The 20,474-nt window shown below is 34.7% G+C and overlaps 1 protein-coding gene, 1 long non-coding RNA gene and 1 pseudogene across 2 annotated transcripts; all 3 read right to left on the bottom strand.

Annotated features, from left to right (window-relative positions):
• Nucleotides 1–604: 604 nt before the first annotated feature.
• On the bottom strand, nucleotides 605–1,773 carry LOC123208465 (F-box protein SKIP23-like). Its single transcript, XM_044626000.1, has 2 exons — nucleotides 1,157–1,773; nucleotides 605–1,091 (listed from the first exon to the last, which is right to left on the bottom strand). The coding sequence occupies exons 1-2, from the start codon at nucleotides 1,771–1,773 to the stop codon at nucleotides 605–607; spliced, it is 1,104 nt and encodes a 367-aa protein (XP_044481935.1).
• A 1,001-nt stretch (nucleotides 1,774–2,774) lies between these two features.
• Nucleotides 2,775–5,933, bottom strand: LOC123208464 (annotated as a pseudogene).
• A 5,515-nt stretch (nucleotides 5,934–11,448) lies between these two features.
• On the bottom strand, nucleotides 11,449–15,250 carry LOC123209035. Its single transcript, XR_006500923.1, has 2 exons — nucleotides 13,985–15,250; nucleotides 11,449–12,245 (listed from the first exon to the last, which is right to left on the bottom strand). It is a non-coding gene; the product is annotated as an uncharacterized LOC123209035 (long non-coding RNA).
• Between the last annotated feature and the right edge of the window lie 5,224 nt (nucleotides 15,251–20,474).

Genomic DNA, 20,474 nt, shown 5'->3' with positions numbered 1-20,474 from the left:
AGAATTTGAAAAGGAAAAATCAAAAGAGCCAGCTTAATGTTGGAATTGGTGATCATCTAATCTATAAGGAGTTATGTTGACACATAGGTAACAAGTGAGGTGAGGAGATATTGCAATAATATTAACGTTAGGTATAACCTACTTTGGGTGAATTAAGAATTTAAGATACATTGTCTGTAATTGTTTGTTTGATTGATTCCACAAGTTTTCTAGTTTGATGATTCAAAACAAAATAATCAACAAGGTATAAGAAAGCTGTGCAATTATTTTTTTGGCTTAATCTCACAAAAAGGGTACTAACTATTTATAAAACTTGAATCTCAAGCGTGACATTCTGAAAAGAGTAATTTACCACCCAGCACAACCAAAATGAACCATATCCAAGAAGATTCTCATACATTTTATGCAATTAAAGCTCAAATTCCAAAAATTTTAGCAGCAAGAAGAAATTGTGCAGCACACGGAGACGGCATGGAACAGAGCAATTCTTGAGTATTGTTGTATTAATATAAAGAAACTTCACATTTATGAACAAAGAGTCCTCAATTTACAGACTAAATCAGGATTTTACATTTTTTAACATGAAAGAAAAGAACCCTTTACCTTAAGAGAAGAGCCAGCTTGGAGGAGGCCAGAAAATTTCGGAAAAACCAGGAAAAGCTGAGAGTTTATCAGCACAGCCATTTTCCAGGCTAAAGATCACAGCATTGCTTCCAGGGTAATCACCATCAACATTTGGACGAACTCTATCAGGCAAATAAACACAATTCCATTTCAATCCTGAGAACTCTTGAGCTGAAAGAAAAAAGTTACATTCCTTGAACATGAACAAGGCTCTATCCTGTAATTCATCCTTCACCGTAACCCACTCATCCTTCCCCTCATCAAGCTTGAAAATATTCAACCCAACCCGGCAACCTCTGTCACCAGATTTACCCGAGAAGTAGTTCTTCCGGATTAAGAACAAATCCGGAGATGACTTTACCAAGTGGAAGGAAGAGGCTGCCCTGATTCGCGAAATCCGCAATGGAGCCACTGGTTCCGAAACGTTCAAGGACTTCGGATCCACACACAGAGTACGATCTTTGTAGCTAAAGGCATAGAATCTTCTGTTATGATAGATTATGTCGTAAATAAAATGAAATCGATCTTGAACGATATCGATATTGTGCCATTTGTTATCTCTTCTTTTCCATATACTACAACCTTTTCCTGAATCAACACCATAATAGCAAATTCATCATCATCGTCATCTTCATCAGCAGAAACCACTACTTTGCCAGTGTAGCATCGTTCCGATCTGCTGAGCTCCCTTTGTTGGTCTGTAGCTAATTCAAGTCTGTATCCTTTACTTATCTCCTTAACGCGATAATCCAGTAAGTTGAATGACCCAGGTAACTTGTCGGAGACGTTCTTGACTTGAGATGTGTAGAAGGGATCCAGGAGTTTGACATCTCCGGACGGTGAATCTTCGACTTTGACTAGCCAGGCTCCTGGGGTGTGATGAGGATGGGAGATTTGTGAGAGGGGTTGGATGGCGTAAACGGTAGACTGGGCAATGAAGAAGTGTATGGGAGAGTTGGAGGTGGGAGAGTGGTGGAAATAGTGGATGTCTGAGTATGGGTTTGGTGGCGGAGGAGGAGGGAGGGCGGCTCGAAATGAGGTGCAGACGGCGCGGAAGCGGAGAGTGTCGATTCTAGTGGGGAGGCGGTCTGCAATGGTGGCGAGTAGGTGGTCTGGAAAACTGGACCAGTCACGGGAACTGTTCTCCATGGGAGCTATGACATGAAGGATGAAGAAGAAAGGAGAAAAGTCTATGGAAAGGATATGAAAGAAGAAAGAGGGGATAAGATAAGGAGAGAGTCCAGACTTGGAGAAGGAAGATCGTAGAAGGAAGGACAAAGTAGGAAAAAAGGCGCAGCCCAAAGTTGAACAGGCTCTGTCTGTCAAAGAGTTTGACTGAGCTAGACTCAGTTTGTTGCCCTAATTATATATTATTCAAAATAATATTATTTTATTATTTTGATTAAAAATTTTTTATGTTAATAAATTTAGTAAGTCAAACACTCCAAACTTAACATAAAATTCCTAGATTCAAACATGAGTTTAAACTCATTTAAGACAAACTTTCAAAAACCATAAGTGAACCCATAAGCTCTATAATATCAATAAATTTGCCCAGCAATGAGATTTGCCCACAACCTCATTCTAGTAAATGAAATAAACCAAACAATGGCTAGTTATCATAAGTATTAGTATTTTTAAAATCAAATCGATAATCAAATCAGTTGTCTTACTAATTCATGTTTCGATCGATTCAATCAGATAAATCAATCGATTCCTAAATTATAATGTTTTTATTGAATATTATTAAATATTTATTATATTTTTTAAATATAAAAATATTTATTTAAACAGAATGGCCTAATGTCACTTTTCTAACTTTTTTCTATTAAAAACATTTGTATAAATAATTAACTTATTTCAAACCACCAAAATTAATTCAATTTAATTATTCTTTTTAATTAATATTTGTTTATTTTTAAAAACTTTCTGTTTCTTTTTCAATGACAACTATTTAACTTTCAACCAGTTAGTCAACCATACTTTTTTAATATTATCCACTACAGTTTTGATTTTTTCATTTTATAAATATATATAAAAGACAAAAACCGATCTTTTTTTAGGTGAGCCACACTAGACCAGCTGCTAGTTCACGGTTGAACCAATCAGCCTTGTCTGAGCTAATTTTAATAACATGATAAGTATGATTAGTTGACAAAATTAGAGTCATTTATAATTTTGGATAGGGTTCAAACAATTGGACATAGGACTACAATCGTACCAAACTAAACCAAGTATTGTTTGATTCAAGTTTTGACTTGATTATATTTACACAAATCTCAAGTTCATGCTCACCAAGTTAAAAAGTTTTTCGCTTGAGCTCAAGATAAAACAACTAACTTGAGCTTAATTCGATACATTTGAATTAAATCTCCTAACTTATATATTCATCAATTATCCTCATATTTAAAATCAAACCAACTCAAAACTCAACTCTGCCCGATATAAACCGTGCCATGAGCAGTTTGAAAGCATCTCATCTCACTGGCAGCCCTAATTGGGCTTCTGGGACTCCTCCAACTCCAATCGTTTAATGCCAGATTATCATCACAAAAGTAATCTGAAAGACTCTGAGCTCATCAGGACAATATTAGCAGCTCAAAATGTGTAGGAAAGCTAGTTGATACACAGGAGTCTGGGCATAACAGAAGTAAATGACCAAGCTTAATCTAGTTTCATAACATTAACATCCATAATGCATATATACATGCTCAGAAATTAAAACCAGCATAACTACCAACTAATAAAAAAAAAAAAATCTTTATAATTCGTTCATAGTCCAACCAAGATGTTAATCAAATCTTCACATTGACAATGAAACACTACTCAAGCGGTTTATCCCAAAAACTTCTTCAATAAAATGTCTTCGCATTGATCCATAAAAGTTGTTCAAGTACCTAACATGTAATAATAAAGTTCAAAAGCAGGCATTTGTCAAAATACTAAAGAGAACAAAACCTTATGATGAAGAAGACTTGGCAAGGTAGTGCAAAATTTCTAGGCGAACACAAGAACGGATCCGTTAAACTCAGAACAAAATAATGCTTCATATGAAGCTGAGTTGAAAAAGGTTCAATTTAGTAAGAATTTGATAGAGTAAGAAATCCAGGGATCAATCAGTAATCGCATCACAAAGATATAATGTTACTGTATATTATGAAGTGAAAGTAAAAAAACACATAGAAGGTACCATGAACACCAAAGGCTGAACATACCGAAGCCACAGAAACTTAAGAATCTGCCACAAGGCACAAATTAATAAACCAATAAAAAGGAAACTTAGTTTACAGATAAATATTTGTTTTTGACATATGAAAATAGAGAGACTATCAAGAACTGAAATAGAAAAACAGAGTACCCTATGACAATGAATCATGGCTGAGAGACGAGAGATCATGGAATTTTGTAACCATTCCCTAAAATTGATTATCTGAAACTGGAATAAACACAGAAACTGCATATAGCAGTCAACTATAAATAAATCAAATTTGCTTGAATCTCATGCTTGATGATCCAGCAAAGAGTAATTTAACTATCTCCAGAACAACCTTGGGGAATGATTATCCAAGAGTTCGCACCCACAACTGGCTAAAGCTTGGATTACGACAAAGAGAGCATCAAGAAAGATGGTGCAGCAAAAGGAGACAATAAGGAACACAGCAAAGCAAATCCATATCCAATTCAAAACAAGCAACAACAACTAATATCTGTAAAAGCATTTGAACATTGAAAATTTACATACAGGAAGTCAGTTTATGTACTGTTTTACACCATGTCCTTCTAAATCAGTATTTCCTGTGCTTACATAATCTTGTTAAAAATGTCCTCAATCTAGCTACACAAATCAGATTTCAATTGAAAAAAAATAATCAGTACACAGATATTACAATAATACTATGGAATTGCTATCAGAATCATGAAACAACCTATAAATACAAGCAACTCCCCCAGATGCAACTAACATACTATTTTAATATGCTTTTTAAATCTGCAATTTCAATTCTTACATAATCTTGTTAAAAGTCTTCAATCTAGTCAAACAAATCAGAATTTAATATGGCATTGCTATCACAAAGAAAGAAATGAATCATAAACACAAGTCCACTCCAGCGAATTCATCACAGAAAGTGCTATACAATACACAATTTAAAAAGAAAAAAAAAAAAACTGACATTCAGGGAAGAGCCAAGCTGGTGGAGACGAAAAAATCTCATAAGATTCAGGAAATGATACGAGCCACTCATTGCTACCATCATTGAAGTCGAGAATCAAAGTATGCATCCCTGGAAAATCATATGTAAGCCCAAAGAAACCAGTTTCACCCATATAAACACAATTTGGTTTTATTCCCAAAAAATCTTTAGCTGAAATAAATAAGCTACCTCCATCAAACAGAAACAATCCTCGACCCTCCAAATCCTTCACTTCAATCCACTCTTACTCTTCTTCATCCAGCCTAAACACATAGAAAATAGAATTCAAAACCACTTTCTCAGCCTTAGCTAGAGAGAAATTTCTGTTATTTCCCAATTTTTTATCACTATTATTACGATTTTCAATCAAATACAATTCACTAGATGTATTTACAAAGCTTTTGTAAGTAAAACGAGTCAACAATAGAGGCAAAGTTTCACCAGCCTCCAAAGACTTCGGATCAACACTTAAAATATGCCCATTTGACATCACTACATGAAACTTCTTCTTATAATAGGCAATATCCTCACCAAAACCCAAGTCGACCCATTTCTTATCACAGCTCCTCCAAACCATCAACTCCAAATTCAGAAAAACCATGACTGCTAACTCATCATTATCTGCAGAGACGGCGACTTTTTGAAACAAAATATCCTTCCACCCACTAAACTGCCTCGGATGTTCATCAAAAACCCAATCGATTCTATAACCTTTACTGATTTCCTGCACACGATATTCCAGCAAATTCACTTAGGCAACATTTCAAGAACGTGCTCTTCAAAATGACGGCGAAAGTAGGTGTCCTGGACCCGGGTTTCTCCCTGGCTTGATTTTTCAACTTTGACTATCCACGGAGGGGCGCCGTGGGAAAGGGGTTGAAAGGCATAGACAGTGGATTCGGCAATGACGAGGTGCAAAGGGGGTTCGCAGATTCCGGGGTCATAGTAATAATGAACGGGAGAAAGTTTCGGAGGGGAGAGGGACGGCGAAGCGGAACGAGCTGCAGACGGCGCGGAAACGGCTGAGTTCAGTTTGGGTTGGAGGCGTTGCACGATGTTGAAGAGAATGGGGTCTGGGAGACTGCACCAGTCGAGGGTTACAGAGGCGATGGCCATGAACGGAGGGTAATTTAGACAAAAAATTAAAACGCTAAAAACACTCAGCAGCGTCGGAACAGCAGAGTGCGGACGGAGGAAGAAGAAAGGGAAAGGGAAAGTTTTCTTAACGAACCACAGAGATGAAGACAATGGGATTTCCCAGACAGGTCCAGGCCCGAGCGTTAGTGCGAGTGAGTGTATCAGAAAATATCAGAAAATATCAGAAATATAACAATTTACCCCTCAAGGTTTGTAGAAAGTACAACCCTGTGCTACGGATAGTAAAATATATTTACAAAAAAGATATTACTTTACCACAATACTAAGACTGTAAATTGAGCTTGATTCAATTAGATTTATGTAAGATTTGAGTCTGAGTTGGGCGAGTTGAGGAGCTGTACGCTTGAATTGAACTTAAAATAGAAGCTGTTGAATTAAGTTTAACTTGAAAAATCATAATTAAATGTATATGGCCAAAAGACTTGTTCCCACCCAAGGCTTGATATAATCCTAAACTTCCAACATTCAATTTTTAAAAACTCAAACATCTACCTAAAAGTTAATTTCTGTTAAAAATATTAATTAAGATTAGGGGTAAAAATATTATTTAATAAAAAATTTTATTAAATTAAAGTTTTATCACATTTTTCCTCTAGGTCTAAAAACTATCATTTCCCCCCACCTAAGGCTTGAAAATAAATATTTTCCCCTTAGGGTTTGTGGTTTTGTCTTGTTGTTACTTCTCTGATGACCAAAGTCTGCCAACCACCACACTGGTGATCCTCCCTCTCCCAGACGATGATGAATCATCAATTAATCAGAGGTGGACTGACCATTCCTTTGCTCGAAGACAAAAGAGATCTATGCATCACATAGACAGATTTCATGAGGCTTTTTTCATATTTGTTTGGTTACGTTTATATTTTATTAATTGTTGATTATGTCTCAAAATGGGTAGAAGCGAAAGCTACCTGTACTGATGACTCTAAAGTTGTTTCAGGTTTCTTTAAATCTAACATATTCAGCAGGTTCGACATTCTGAAGGCCTTAATTAGTGATTAATAAAAGCATTTTTGTAACCGAACAGTGGAGGCGATGCTAAAAAAGTATGGTATAACACACAAGATTGCTACGCCATACCATCCGCAAACCAACGAACAAGCTGAGGTTTCAAACTGAGAAATTAAATCTATCATTGAGAAAACCATTGGTCCAATAAGAAAGGATTGGAGGATGTGCTATGGCCATATAAAACAGCATACAAAACGCCAATTGGTATGTCATCGTACAAGTTAGTATTGGGTAACGCCTGTCATTTTCCAGTTGAATCAGAGCATAAAACATATTGGGGCTATCAAGCAATGCAACATGAAGTTTGATAAAAGTGGTGAACATAGGAAATTACAATTGCAAAAATTAGAAGAAATTCGCAATGGCACTTACAAGAGTTTTAGAATTTATAAGGAGAAAACAAAAGCATTTCATGACAAAATGATTTCCAGAAAAAAATTTTCAATTGGCCAAAAAGTTCTCCTTTATCATTCAAGACTTCGGTTGTTTCCAGGTAAATTATATTCTCGTTGGATTAGACCTTTTGTTGTTACTAACGTTTATCCTTATGGTGTAGTAGAGATTCAAAGCTTAGCAACCTCGAAAGTATTTAAAGTTAATGGCCACAGACTCAAACCTTTTTACGAAGGAGTGCAAATTGCAAATGTCGAAGAAGAGGAGTTGAAAACTCCCATTTACATTGATAAATAGACGAAGACATTACATCGAGCCGATGACTGTAAACAAAGGCGCTACTTGGGAGGCAACCCAAGCTTTCAATCTTATTTTAATACTTTAATTTTAATTTTTCTGGACAATTGTTTTTAATTTCAGTTGTGTGTCTCAAATTTGATTTTAAATTTCAGTTCTAGGAATTTTTTATGTTTAATTAGCAATTATTTTATGATTTTCAATTAGGTTCATTTTAATTTATTTTTATGTTACTGTTCAAGCATCTTCTTCCTTCTGCCAAGTTCCATTAGCCTTTCGTAAATGTTCACAGAGGAGAAATCTGCATTTTGGTGTTTTGGAACTGGGTCATTCGTTTTTGTCAAAGTCTAGCTCTTGTTTTGTTATTTTATTAAATACATGGGGTTTATATGATTAAGTGTAATTATAAGGCTGGGGTTATAGGTTTCCAGAAATCATATTTGCCAAACCGACGCACCACACTTTCTCTCCATTAAAAACCTAACAGCCTCTTCACTTATTCTACAACGCCATGGTTAGAACCCGCTCACAACATTAAAGACTAGTAAGATCCACCCATCAGAGACCCCCTCACACCAGAGCCGTCATCAGAATTAGACAAATCACCCGTCAATCAAACTCAGCAGTTTTCATCCTCTCCTGTACATTCAACGCCTCAATCATCATCTTCCTCACCATCACCTCAACCACGACAAAGTGTCACTACTTTAGCCCATTCTGGTCCACGTTCGTGCACTCGAAAAGGGAAGAAAGTGGAACTCTCCAGTAGCCTAAAGCTTAAACTAGGCAGCTTCAATACCTTCATTGATAAACAAGACCAAAAACGGTATGGGTCTATGTGTGAGTGCAAAATCTACCCTTGTAAGTATGTTCATACTCAAACTCTTGATCAATTAGGCATTCGTAATGAAATTGATAAACTTGTGAATAGACTGGATTGGAAAAATTATGTATATGTGAACTGTCCTACCTTTATTGAGCTAACCCATGAATTGTATACAACATTTCAATTTAATGATGATGGAGAGTTTCATTTGTTTACCAAGGAAATAGTTGAGTTTAGGATAATGGGGAGAGAATATTCATTTTCAATTTCTGAATTTAACATTGCTTTGGGGTTTCTGAAAAAAGAGGATGCAAAGAGTGAGTGATATGTACGTTCCCAATGTGATTACAGTCTTGATTTTAATCCTACTGATTTGTGGCATGAATGGTCGATTGATTCAGCTCTGTACAACCCTAGTGCTTCCAAGAGCTCTTATTTAAAAAGTCTTGTGCTTAAATATTTACAGTAATTCTTGGCTTTTAATTTTTCTGGAATGAAGGATAGTGCATGTACTATTTCTAAGGTTGAGTTTTATTTTTTATGATGTATGGAGCATAATATTCAAGTTAATTTAGGTTTTTGGTTACTCACTCAATTCCAATCAGTGGTCTAGAAGAAAAATAAACTTTTAATCCTTGGTTCTTATATCACTCAATTAACCATTAATTTGGGTTTATTAGACATTTTTAATCATAACATGCACATTGCTTGTGAGGTGGAACCATTGGATATGACTTGTTTAGATAGGATGAGAAAAGTGACAAAACAAACAAATGGCAATTTCAGTTTCGTGCAACCTGGACTAGTAGTAATGCCTCATTCTAGGCTAAATAGACAACAAAGAACAACGACAGAAGCATATCCCAGTAGCACCCAACCACGAGTAGAGATTTTATCATCTTCCTATGCTCATTCATTCAACAACATAGGGGCACAACTACATACATGTAAACAAAAATTAAACCGCATGAAATGCAATCTGATGGCATTCATCAATTCTTAAGGATTCATGCCACATTATCCATAATTCATACTACTGCTTCTTTTCCTCAGATCCAGAGAAGTTTTCTTTCCATTTTCTTTTATATTTCAGTTTCATTATTATGTGTTTTGTTTAAACATTACGGACAATGTTTGGTTCAAGTGTGGGGGAGGGTTTATTTGTGTTTTATTTTTTCTGTTTTCTTTACCTGTCTTCTATTTTTTTTCTAATATGGTCTTATGTTTTGTCCTTTTATTCTGTTTTTATTCTATTATGTCTACCTATTCTGTTCTTTTGTCTGTTTTTCTATCTTCTTTGTGTTATGTTTATTCTGGTTATGCCTTATTTTGAGCTTTGTTTTATTTTTGTTGTTGTTTGTTACTGGTTAAAGTTGGTTTTTGTTTTTCATTGATGTGGCAGTTGGTGTATTCTTCCCTGATTTTAGTCAACCAAATAGTTCCATCAATTTCATTTTGAATGAATTAAATTATATGCATGTCATGGGATTTAGCTGATTAAGTATGAGAGCAATGCATACTAATTTGTTAGATTAACTAAGGGTATACACTTAAACAAATTTTGATAATTAAATGATAGAGCTTTGTTTGAAGCTGAGGTGAATTGATTTAACCCGTGAGTTTTGAGCCGAAAAAGATTGAAACATATATATCAATCGATGTTTTCTTTGATAAGTGATATTCTTCTATGGAAATATATCTCTAGAACTTGGTTTGAACCATTTCAAGATTGCATCAATATATGCATGCACGAAAATGATAAACGCATTCTTGTTTAAACCCTTTAGTTTAAAAAGCCAACCTATTTTAATTTCCCTAGTTAGCCCCTTAAGCCTTACAAAGCCTTGATTCTTTGTGCTAAAACCAAATTACAAACCAAAGCCTTCAAGTAAAAATCTTTACCCAACCATGATTGTTAGTAGGGCATTTAAACTAAATTTTGTTGCTTGGTGAATTTACTATCTTGAAAAATTTAAGCGTAGGGGAAAAGGGAACAAAAAAAAAATAAAACACAAATAAACCTTCCCCCACACTTAAACCAAACATTGTCCTCAATGTTGAAACAAAATACACAATAATGAAAACTAAAATTTAAAAGAAAAGGGAAAGAAAACTTCTCTGGATCTGTGGAAAAGGAGTAACACTTTAAATTATGGAGATAGGGGATAAGGCGGCGTGAATCCTTGAGAATTGAAGAATCCATCAGATTGCGTTCTATACAGTCTAATTTTTGTTCATATCTATGCAAATGTGCCTCTATGTTGTTGAATGAATGAGCATAAGAAGATGATAGAATGTCTACTCATGGTTGGGTATTGTTGGGAACTGCTTCTGTTGTTGTTCTCTACTGCCTATTAGGCCTATAATGAGGCATTGTTGTTGGTCCAAGTTGCACAAAACTGAAACTGCCATCCACTTGTTTTGTCACAATTCCCATCCTATCTAAGCAAGTCATATCCAATGGTTCTACCTCACAAGCAATGTGCATGTTATGATTAGAAATATCTAACAAACCCAAATTAATAGCTAATTAAATGATATAAGAACCAAGGATTAAAGGTTTATTTTTCTTCTGGACCACTGATTGGAATTGAGTGAAGAACCAAAAACCTAAATTAACTCGAATAATATGCTTCATACACCATAAAAAATAAAACTCAACCTTAAAAATAGTACATGTACTATCCCTTCTTCCGAAAAAATTAAAAGCCAATAAACGTTGTAAATATTTAAACACAGGACTTTTTAAATAAGAACTCTTGAAAGCACTAGGATTGTACGGAGCAGAATCAATTGACCATTCATTCCACAAATCAGCAGGATTAAATTCAGGACTGTAATCACATTGTGAATGTACATATCGCTCACTCTTTGCATCCTCTTTTTTCAAAAACCTCAAAGCCATGTTAAATTCAAAAATTGAAAATGACCATTCTCTCCCCATTATCCTAAACTCAACTATTCATTTAGTAAACAAATCAAACTCTTCATTATCATTAAATTGAAATGTTGTATAAAATTCACGGGTTAGCTCAATAAAGGCAGAGCAATTCACATATACATAATTTTTTCAATCCAGCCTATTCACAAGCTCATCAATTTCATTACGAATGCCCAATTGATCAAGAGTTTGAATATGAACATACTTATAGGGGTAGATTTTTCGCTCACATATAGACCCATACCGTTGTTGGTCTTGTTCATCAATAAAGGTATTGAAGTCGCCTAGTTTAAGCTTTAGGCTACTAGAGAGTTCCACTTTTTTCCTTTTTCAAGTGCCCGAATGTAGACCAAAATAGGCTGAAGTAGTGGCATTTTGTCGTGGCCAAGGTGATGGTGAGAAAGATGATGATTGAGGCGTCGAATATGTAGGAAAGGGTGAAGACTATTAAGTTTGATTAATGGGGGATTCTTCGAATTCCGATGATGGCTCTGGTGTAGGGGGTTTCCGATAGGTGGATCTTGCTGATCTTTGATACTATGAGCAGGTTCTGACCATGGCGTTGCAGAATGAGGATAGTGGCTGTTAAGGCTTAAGTGGGAGAGAAAGTGCAGTTTGACGGTGGTGGCAAATATGATTTCATATAACCCAGCATTATACTTGCACTTAAGTATATGTGCCCCTTATGTTTAACAGAATAACAAAGCAAGAGCTAGACTTTGACAGAAAGACATGCCCCACTTCCAAAACACTAAAATGCAGATTGCTCCCTCGTGAACATTTACAGAAGGCTAATTGGAACCTGACAGAAGAAAAATGATGATTGAACAGTAAAAAATAATTAATTAATTAAAACGAAAAAATAATTACTAATTAAACATCAAAGATCCTAAAAATTAATTTTAAAATCAAAATTGAATCACATAAACTGAAATTAAAAGCAAAGTCCAGAAAATTTAAAATTAAGGTATGAATTAAAATAAGATTGAAAACTTGGGTTGCCTCCTAAGTAGCGCATTTGTTTACTATCATTGACTTGACGTAATGCCTCCATCTATTTATCAATATAGACGGGATCTCTCAGCTCCACTTGTTCAGCATTTGTAATTTGCACTCCTTCATAAAAAGGTTTGAGTTTGTGGTTATTAACTTTAAACACTTTCAATGTCGCTAAGCTTTATATCTCTATTGCACCATGAGGAAAAACATTAGTAACAACAAAAGGTCCAATCCAACGAGATCGCAATTTACCTGGAAACAACCGAAGTCTTGAATGATAAAGGAGAACTTTTTAGCCAATTGAAAATTCTTTTCTGGAGATCATTTTGTCATGAAATGTTTTTGTTTTCTCCTTATAAATTCTAGAACTCTCATAAGCGTCATTGTGAATTTTTTTAATTCTTGCAACTGTAATTTCCTATGTTCACCACTCTCATCCAACTTTATGTTACAATGCTTAATAACCCGATATGTTTTATGCTCTAATTCCACTGGAAGATAGCAGGCTTTACCAAATACTAACCTGTACAGTGACATACCAATTGGCATTTTGTACGTTGTTCTATACGTCTATAGTGCATCCTCCAAACGCAAACTCCAATCTTTTCTAGTTGGACCAACGGTTTTCTTAATGATAGATTTAATTTCTCGGTTTGAAACCTCAGCTTGTCCGCTAGTTTGTAGATGGTACGATGTACCAATATTGTGTGTTACACTATACTTTTTCAGCAATGCCTCCACTATTCAAGGAGTCGAAGACCTCCCTAAATCTCAAACCAAAACCCTAATACATTTTTTCTTTTCCCCTTTTGAAACTTAAAACACATATTTATAATAAAGAGTGACCGTTGGATTGAGAACAAGTGTCTCAATCCTAACAGATGATCCTACAAAGAGTAATTTAACTATCTCCAGAACAACCTTGAGGAATGATTATCCAAGAGTTCACACCCACAACTGGGTAAAGCTTGGATTACGACAAAGGGAGCATCAAGAAAGACGGTGTAGCAAAAGGAGACAATAAGGAACACAGCAAAGCAAATCCATATCCGACTGAAAACAAGCAACAACAAGTAATATCTGTAAAAAGCATTTGAACATCGAAAATTTACATGCAGGAAATCAGTATATGTACTGTTTTACACCATGTCCTTCTAAATCAGTATTTCCTGTGCTTACATAATCTTGTTAAAAATGTCCTCAATCTAGCTACACAAATCAGATTTCAATTAAAAAATAATAATCAATACACATATATTACAATAATACTATGGAATTGCTATCAGAATCATGAAACAACCTATAAATACAAGCAACTCCCCCAGATGCGACTAACATACTATTTTAATATGCTTTTTAAATCTGCACTTTCAACGCTTACATAATCTCATTAAAAATCTTCAATCTAGTCAAACAAATCAGAATTTAATATGGCATTGCTATCACAAATAAAGAAATGAACCATAAACACAAGTCCACTCCACCGAATTCATCACAGAAAGTACTATACAATACACAATTTAAAAAGCAAAAAAAACTTACATTCAGGGAAGAGCCAAGCTGGTGGAGACGAAAAAATCTCCTAAGATTCAGGAAATGATACGAGCCACTCATTGCTACCGTCATTGAAGTCGAAAATCAAAGCATACATCCCTGGAAAATCATATGTAACCCCAAAGAAACAAGTTTCACCCATATAAACACAATTTGGTTTTATTCCCAAAAAATCTTTAGCCGAAAAAAAAAAGCTACCACCATCAAACAGAAACAATGCTCGACACTCCAAATCCTTCACCTCAATCCACTCTTACTCTTCTTCATCAAGCTTAAACACATAGAAAATAGAATTCAAAACCACTTTCTCAACCTCAGCTGGAGAGAAATTTCTCTTATTTCCCATTTTCTTTTTTATCACTACTACTACGATTTTCAATCAAACACAATTCACTAGATGTATTTACAAAGCTTTTGCAATTAAAACGAGTCAACAATGGAGGCAAAGGTTCACTAACCTCCAAAGACTTCAGATCAACACTTAAAATATGCCCATTTGACATCACTACACGAAACTGCTTCTTATAATAAACAATATCCTGAACATCAACATCGCCAAAACCCAAGTCGACCCATTTCTAATTAGAGCTCCTCCAAACCATTAGCTCCAAATTCAGAAAAGCCATAACTGCTAACTCATCATTATCTGCAGAGACGGCAACTTTTGCAACAAAATATATTTCCACCCGCTAAACTGTCTCGAATGTTCATCCGGAACTCAGCCAATTCTATGCCCTTTACCGATTTCCTGCACACGATATTCAAGAACGTGTTCTTCAAAATGGCGGCGAGACGGGTTTTCCCCTGGCTTGATTTTTCAACTTTGAATATCCACGGATGGGCCTTGTGGGAAAGGGGGTTGCAAGGCATAGACAGTGTATTCGGCAATGACGAGGTGCAAAGGAGGGTCGGAGATTCCGGGGTCATAGAAATAATGAACGGGAGAAAGTTTCGGAGAGGGGAGAGGGATGGCGAAGCGGAACGATGTTGAAGAGAATAGGGTTTGGAGGCATTGCGCGATGTTGAAGAGAATGGGGTCTAGGAGACTGCAACAGTCGGGGTTTGCAGGGGCGGTGGCCATGGATGGAGGGTAATTTGGTAAAAAAAAAAACGCTAAAAACACTCAGCAGAGTGCGGACGGAGGAAGAAGAAAGGGAAAGGTCTTAATGAATCACAGAGATGAAGATAATGGGATTTCCCAGAGATGTCCAGGTCCCAGTGTCGGTGCAAATGACTATCAGAAAATATCAGAAATATGACAAGTTACTCCTCAAGGTTTGTGGAAAGTACAGGACACCCCAGTGTTACGGATAATAATAATATATTTACAAAAATGATATTACTTTACCATGACACCAAGCAAGACTGTAAGTTGAGCATTATTATATTTGAACTCAATTCAATTTGGATTTATTGCTGAGCTCAGCTCAGATGTTGTAAGCTTGAATTGAACTTAAAGTGGGAAACTATTGAATTAAGTTTAACTTGAAAAATTATAATTAAACGATTGTGTTTGATGTCTTTATACTTTTTTAAAACCTTGAAAATGAAATATCAACTTCAAATATATTAGGATATTATCGTTTCTTTTATTCTCCGGTGATTAAAATTAATAAACTTTATTTATATGTAATATTAAATGGTATTATAAATTGAGAATACCCTTCGAAATAAACAAATTGAAATATTATCATGTGATTAAATCATTTAATTATGCTTAATCATATAATACTATGTTAATTTGCTTGAATATATTTCTAACCACTCGTTTTACATAAAATATTATTATTATAATATAAAGACATTTTTACCTTTTACTATAATTATTATTCTAATATAAAGACATTTTAGCAATTATGATATATTACATTTCAGTATTTAAATTTAAAATTTTCATATTAAGGCTTATTTAGATGTAGAAGCGAATTCAATTGAATTTGAATTCGAGTTTGAATTATGTTTATTGATGAAATTGAGGATATATAATTTATAGATGACATAACACTTAGGGGCCGTTTGGTTCCAGTTTTTTAAGATTACTTTGGTAATTTATTTTTTATTCCCTTGTTTGGTTTGTCAGTAATAAAAGATTACAGTCATCTTCTATTACCAATGTTGACATGACAGGTAATATAGGCGATAATCTGATTACTACCTTCACCTCAGGTATTTAAAGATTACCAAAGTAATATTTGATTTTGTTATAATTATGTTATTATTTATTAATTTTTTGAGACAAAAATAAATTTATTTTTAATTAATATGACAAATAATATAAAAAAATATTTTAAAATAATTATATTCAAGGACATTTAAGTAAAATAATTTACTAGTAATCTTTTAATACCTTTAACCAAACACAATAATTATTTATACCTACCAAATTTTATCAAACATAGTAATCATTTATACCCAGTAATCTATCTTTAAGGTAATTTTTCTATTTTGATAATAAAATATTACCCAAATCAAACGCCCCCTTAAAGTAACATTAATTCTCTACCCTCTTTGTTTTACAATTAAATTAATGTATTGTTCTATATGATTACAGATTGTTCAAAATTATTGGAAAGACACCCTCCGAAGCATTGGTAGCAAATTGCAAAATCATATGGTAAGTGTGTGGTATTAGATGAGGTTATATATGATATCAATCAAAATTTAGAGTGACAAAATTTAACTGATATTATATATGAAGGACTTTAATAATATTATCCAGTCTTATAAATTTATCAAAGAGTTAGGTGTCTTTAGTGGCTACTTGCAATGACTCTGTCTTTACAGATGAATCTTGTAAGTCAACTTTTAACATTTGGTTTTGTGGCTTTAGTTTACAATTATTTCAGACAAGCCATAACAACCACGCCTTCCTCTCCCTTCAGTTCTCTATAACCTTTTCAAAATCATCAACAATCCTGTTTGATTAATCGTGATAAATCCAGGTCATTTTGTAGTATTGATATGTTGCTACTTTTTTAGATTTCCTGCATGCCATCAGTCAGTAATTGAAGTTTGTAGCTCAAGATTTTTAAACTTTAGCACCTTGGTCCTACTTGGATTCTGTAGAACAAACCGTTTTTAGTGAATGCTCAACTTAACTCCTTGTGGTCATCGGCGTTTGAAGTTTCATGGCAGCCAATATATTGATTTGTTGTTTTGGATTTGTTCTTGATCCTGAAAAAATGCAGCGAACTGAACTTGACAGAGAAAACAGAACTGGTTAATGGCATTGTCCAATATAGCCCAGGACATCAGAAGTGCACATTTCTAATAGGTTGCTTAATTTTGTAGTATTAGATTATACCACTCTCACGTAGTTGTATTCTACAGCACAAGCCAAAGGTTCCTGAACTATATATCTAAGACGGCAACTAGCCAAGTCTTTTCAAAGCCAATTTATATTCCTACCAATACATTCGTTAGCTTTTGGCTTGATGCAAGATGAAAATAAGTGAATGATGTTTTCATTTATTTATTTCTCCATTGTGTCTTATCTTAGTTTGATATCTGTACTGAAAAAATGGTGAGGGTTGTCATAAAGGAGACAGACTACAGGTGGTTTTTATCTCAAAATTTTAAAGTTTTACTAGAATATGCAGTGATGCAAGGGCTTGGAAAATTTGAATCATGTAAACCAATATTACAGGTTGTTATCGTTGCAACAATCACAATGAAGCAGACTCAGACAGATACTGATGTTCTTCAGGCAACTTACTGCAGGGGTGCCCTGTTCTCTGGATTCATGAAGCAAAATCCTATGTTTTTTGTTTGATCTGATCATTTTTAACACGTCCTATTAGTCTGACATGATACAAACACAATCCAATGACCTTGATTGTCATGTCTATTTCGTACTGACACATCGCTATCCATTATTTCAATTAAGGAGTGCTACCTTCAATTACAGTCTGCTTGTCTAGAAAATTATATATTTTTAGAGATGTAAGGAGCTTCAAGGCTAAGCTCGGGGATCCTTTAAGATTCATTAATGTAGAAAACAATGTCATTATTATGATAATAATTAATTAAGCAGAGGAGACAATTTTCCACCTTTTAAGTTTAAAAACTTCACCCTCTCTTTACAATAAATGTTCTGCTTTTAACGTCTTCATTTCCTAACTTACTCAGTTTTGCTTCTGTTATCTTCAACTATTTTACGTCTCTATTTGTGTACCAACTTAGTTTGATTTCCTAATGTACTCAGTTTTGTCTCTGTTTTCTTCACAGGTAACAGGGAAAAAGCTTCCTACAATGGTTCCTGGTTGGATGAGTTTGTTCCCCAAAAAACATCAGCTTATATAAGCCAAGAAGATCTACGTATTACAGAAATGCCTAAGGGAAACACTTGAATTTTGTCCCCAATGTCTTGGTGTTGGAAACCGAGTAAGTAGGCTTCCTTAACTTTGCATAAATGAAGTTTTAATCTTAGCCTCGTTATCAATTTCCACGAGTAGTTGATAGGTATAGAGATATTTTATTTTATTTTTTTCCTGCCTGTGCAGATATGATGATGGAAGTCGGTGGAAGTATCTATATCTGGATCTGGAACAATCCCTGCCTCTTCTCTTCTACTGACTTCCATCATCATATCTGCACAGATACTTCCATGAAGTTATCTTCAAGATATTTTTCTTGTCTATGTCTGATGTTTTGTTCTATATGTTGTTATGTTCACATCCCTGAGGTACTCCTCATTAGCCATTGTGCTTCTTGCTTTAATCCCTTGTGAATCAATCAGTAAGGGTTTATTAATACCGAGAGCTCTCTGCTCATTCACTTGGAAAACTAAACTGAGGTAATCCATTTATCATGAATGTTGTCAAGAATAAGAATAAAAGAAGATCAGGAGTATTAAAATACTGAACAAATGATCAAGCTGACAGATTAAGAGAGTTACGCCGGAGCAGAGTTGTAAAGTGAAGAAAAAACTTGAAAAACAGAGGAAGATTTGAGGGAATTTTTTTTCTGTATTTTTCTACTACTTTTAGTTCATAATACTAGGCTTTTTAACATCACAAAAACAATGAAGCCATGCTTACATTAAATGCAAACCATACTTGACTGAGCAAAAGTACCAAAAATTATGGATCATCACACATTCTAAAGTTCAACTGCCTTGAATAAGTAAAAGACAAAAATAACCTCAATATTTAACACTCCTCCTTTGAGGTTATTGTAGTAACACCAAGCTTAGTTCTTAAATACTCAAATTGTGGCTTAGCAAGGCTTTGGTGAATATATCTGCAACTTGATCTTTGGAGGAGTAGTGAGTAATTTTAATGTCTCCAGATTTAACAGCCTCTCTGATTGCATGAAACTTAACACTGATATGTTTTGTTCGGCCATGGTAAACTGGATTTTGAGTGATGGCTATGGCAGCATTGTTGTCAATATGAAGCACAATCCCATTGTTTTGCATTTGTCCAAGGTTAGTGAGTAACTTCTTCAGCCAAATAGCTTGGTTTGAGGCATTTGAAGTTGCTATGTATTCAGCTTCAGCTGAAGATTGGGCAACTACAGCTTGTTTCTTTGAATTCCAACAAAAGACAACACTTCCAAATGAAAAACAATAACCTGAAGTGCTCTTTGAATCTGAAAGACTTCTAGCCCAGTCACTGTCCGAGTAACCAATAACATCACAGCTTTGAGATTTCGAAAACCACAGTCCAAACTCTGTTGTCCCTCTAATGTATCTCAAGACTCTGTTAGCAGGCCTCATGTGAATTAACTTAGGTGACTGCATGAATCTTGATAGCAAAGAGGTAGAGAACATTATGTTAGGTCTAGTGGATGATAAATACAAAAGACTTCCAATTAAGCTTCTGTAACTAGTGACATCTACAAAATCATTGGATTCCTTGTCCTTAAACTTTTCATTGGCAACTAGAGGAATGGTCACAGTCTTGCAATTCTGCATATTAAACTTATTAAGCAAATCATAAGCATATTTGCTTTGAGAAATAAAAATGCCATCCTCAAATTGATTAAACTCTATTCCCAAAAAATATGTCATCACACCTAAGTCTGCCATTTCAAATTCACATTGCATATTGTCTTTAAATTTTGAAATAAGGCTTAAGTCTCCTCCTGTCATTAGTAAGTCATCCACATACAAGGACACAACCATTTTTACTTTACCTTTTCCATACTTGATATACAGAGTGGATTCATTTAGGCTACAGAAAAAACCTTGACTGAGTAGATAATTATGAATTTGGGTATACCAAGTTTTTGGAGCTTGCTTGAGGCCATAGAGTGCCTTATGTAACTTATACACTTCATCTTCTTTACCTTTCATTACATAGCCCACTGGTTGCTCAACATAAATGGTTTCATCAAGAACACCATTAAGGAAAGTCGATTTTACATCAAGGTGGTAAATTTTCCAATCTAAATTAACAGCCAAAGCAATCAAAAGTCTGATGGTATCATACCTTGCCACTGGAGCAAAGGTATCAGTGAAATCAATTCCAAATTG

The sequence above is a fragment of the Mangifera indica genome, chromosome 2, assembly GCF_011075055.1.
Source record: "Mangifera indica cultivar Alphonso chromosome 2, CATAS_Mindica_2.1, whole genome shotgun sequence".
Lineage (NCBI taxonomy): Eukaryota > Viridiplantae > Streptophyta > Magnoliopsida > Sapindales > Anacardiaceae > Mangifera > Mangifera indica.
The sequence above is the reverse complement of the archived record's forward strand: the minus strand, read 5'-3'. Positions and strand labels throughout refer to the sequence as shown.

What these genes read in the sequence shown, in the direction of transcription:
- LOC123208465 (XM_044626000.1), bottom strand. Translation starts at nt 1,773, where the DNA reads ATGGAGAACAGTTCCCGTGACTGGTCCAGTTTTCCAGACCACCTACTC. An exon ending in AATGGCACAATATCGATATC is followed by an intron (nt 1,092 to 1,156) that starts GTTCAAGATCGA and finishes CTATGCCTTTAG; the next exon opens with CTACAAAGATCGTACTCTGT.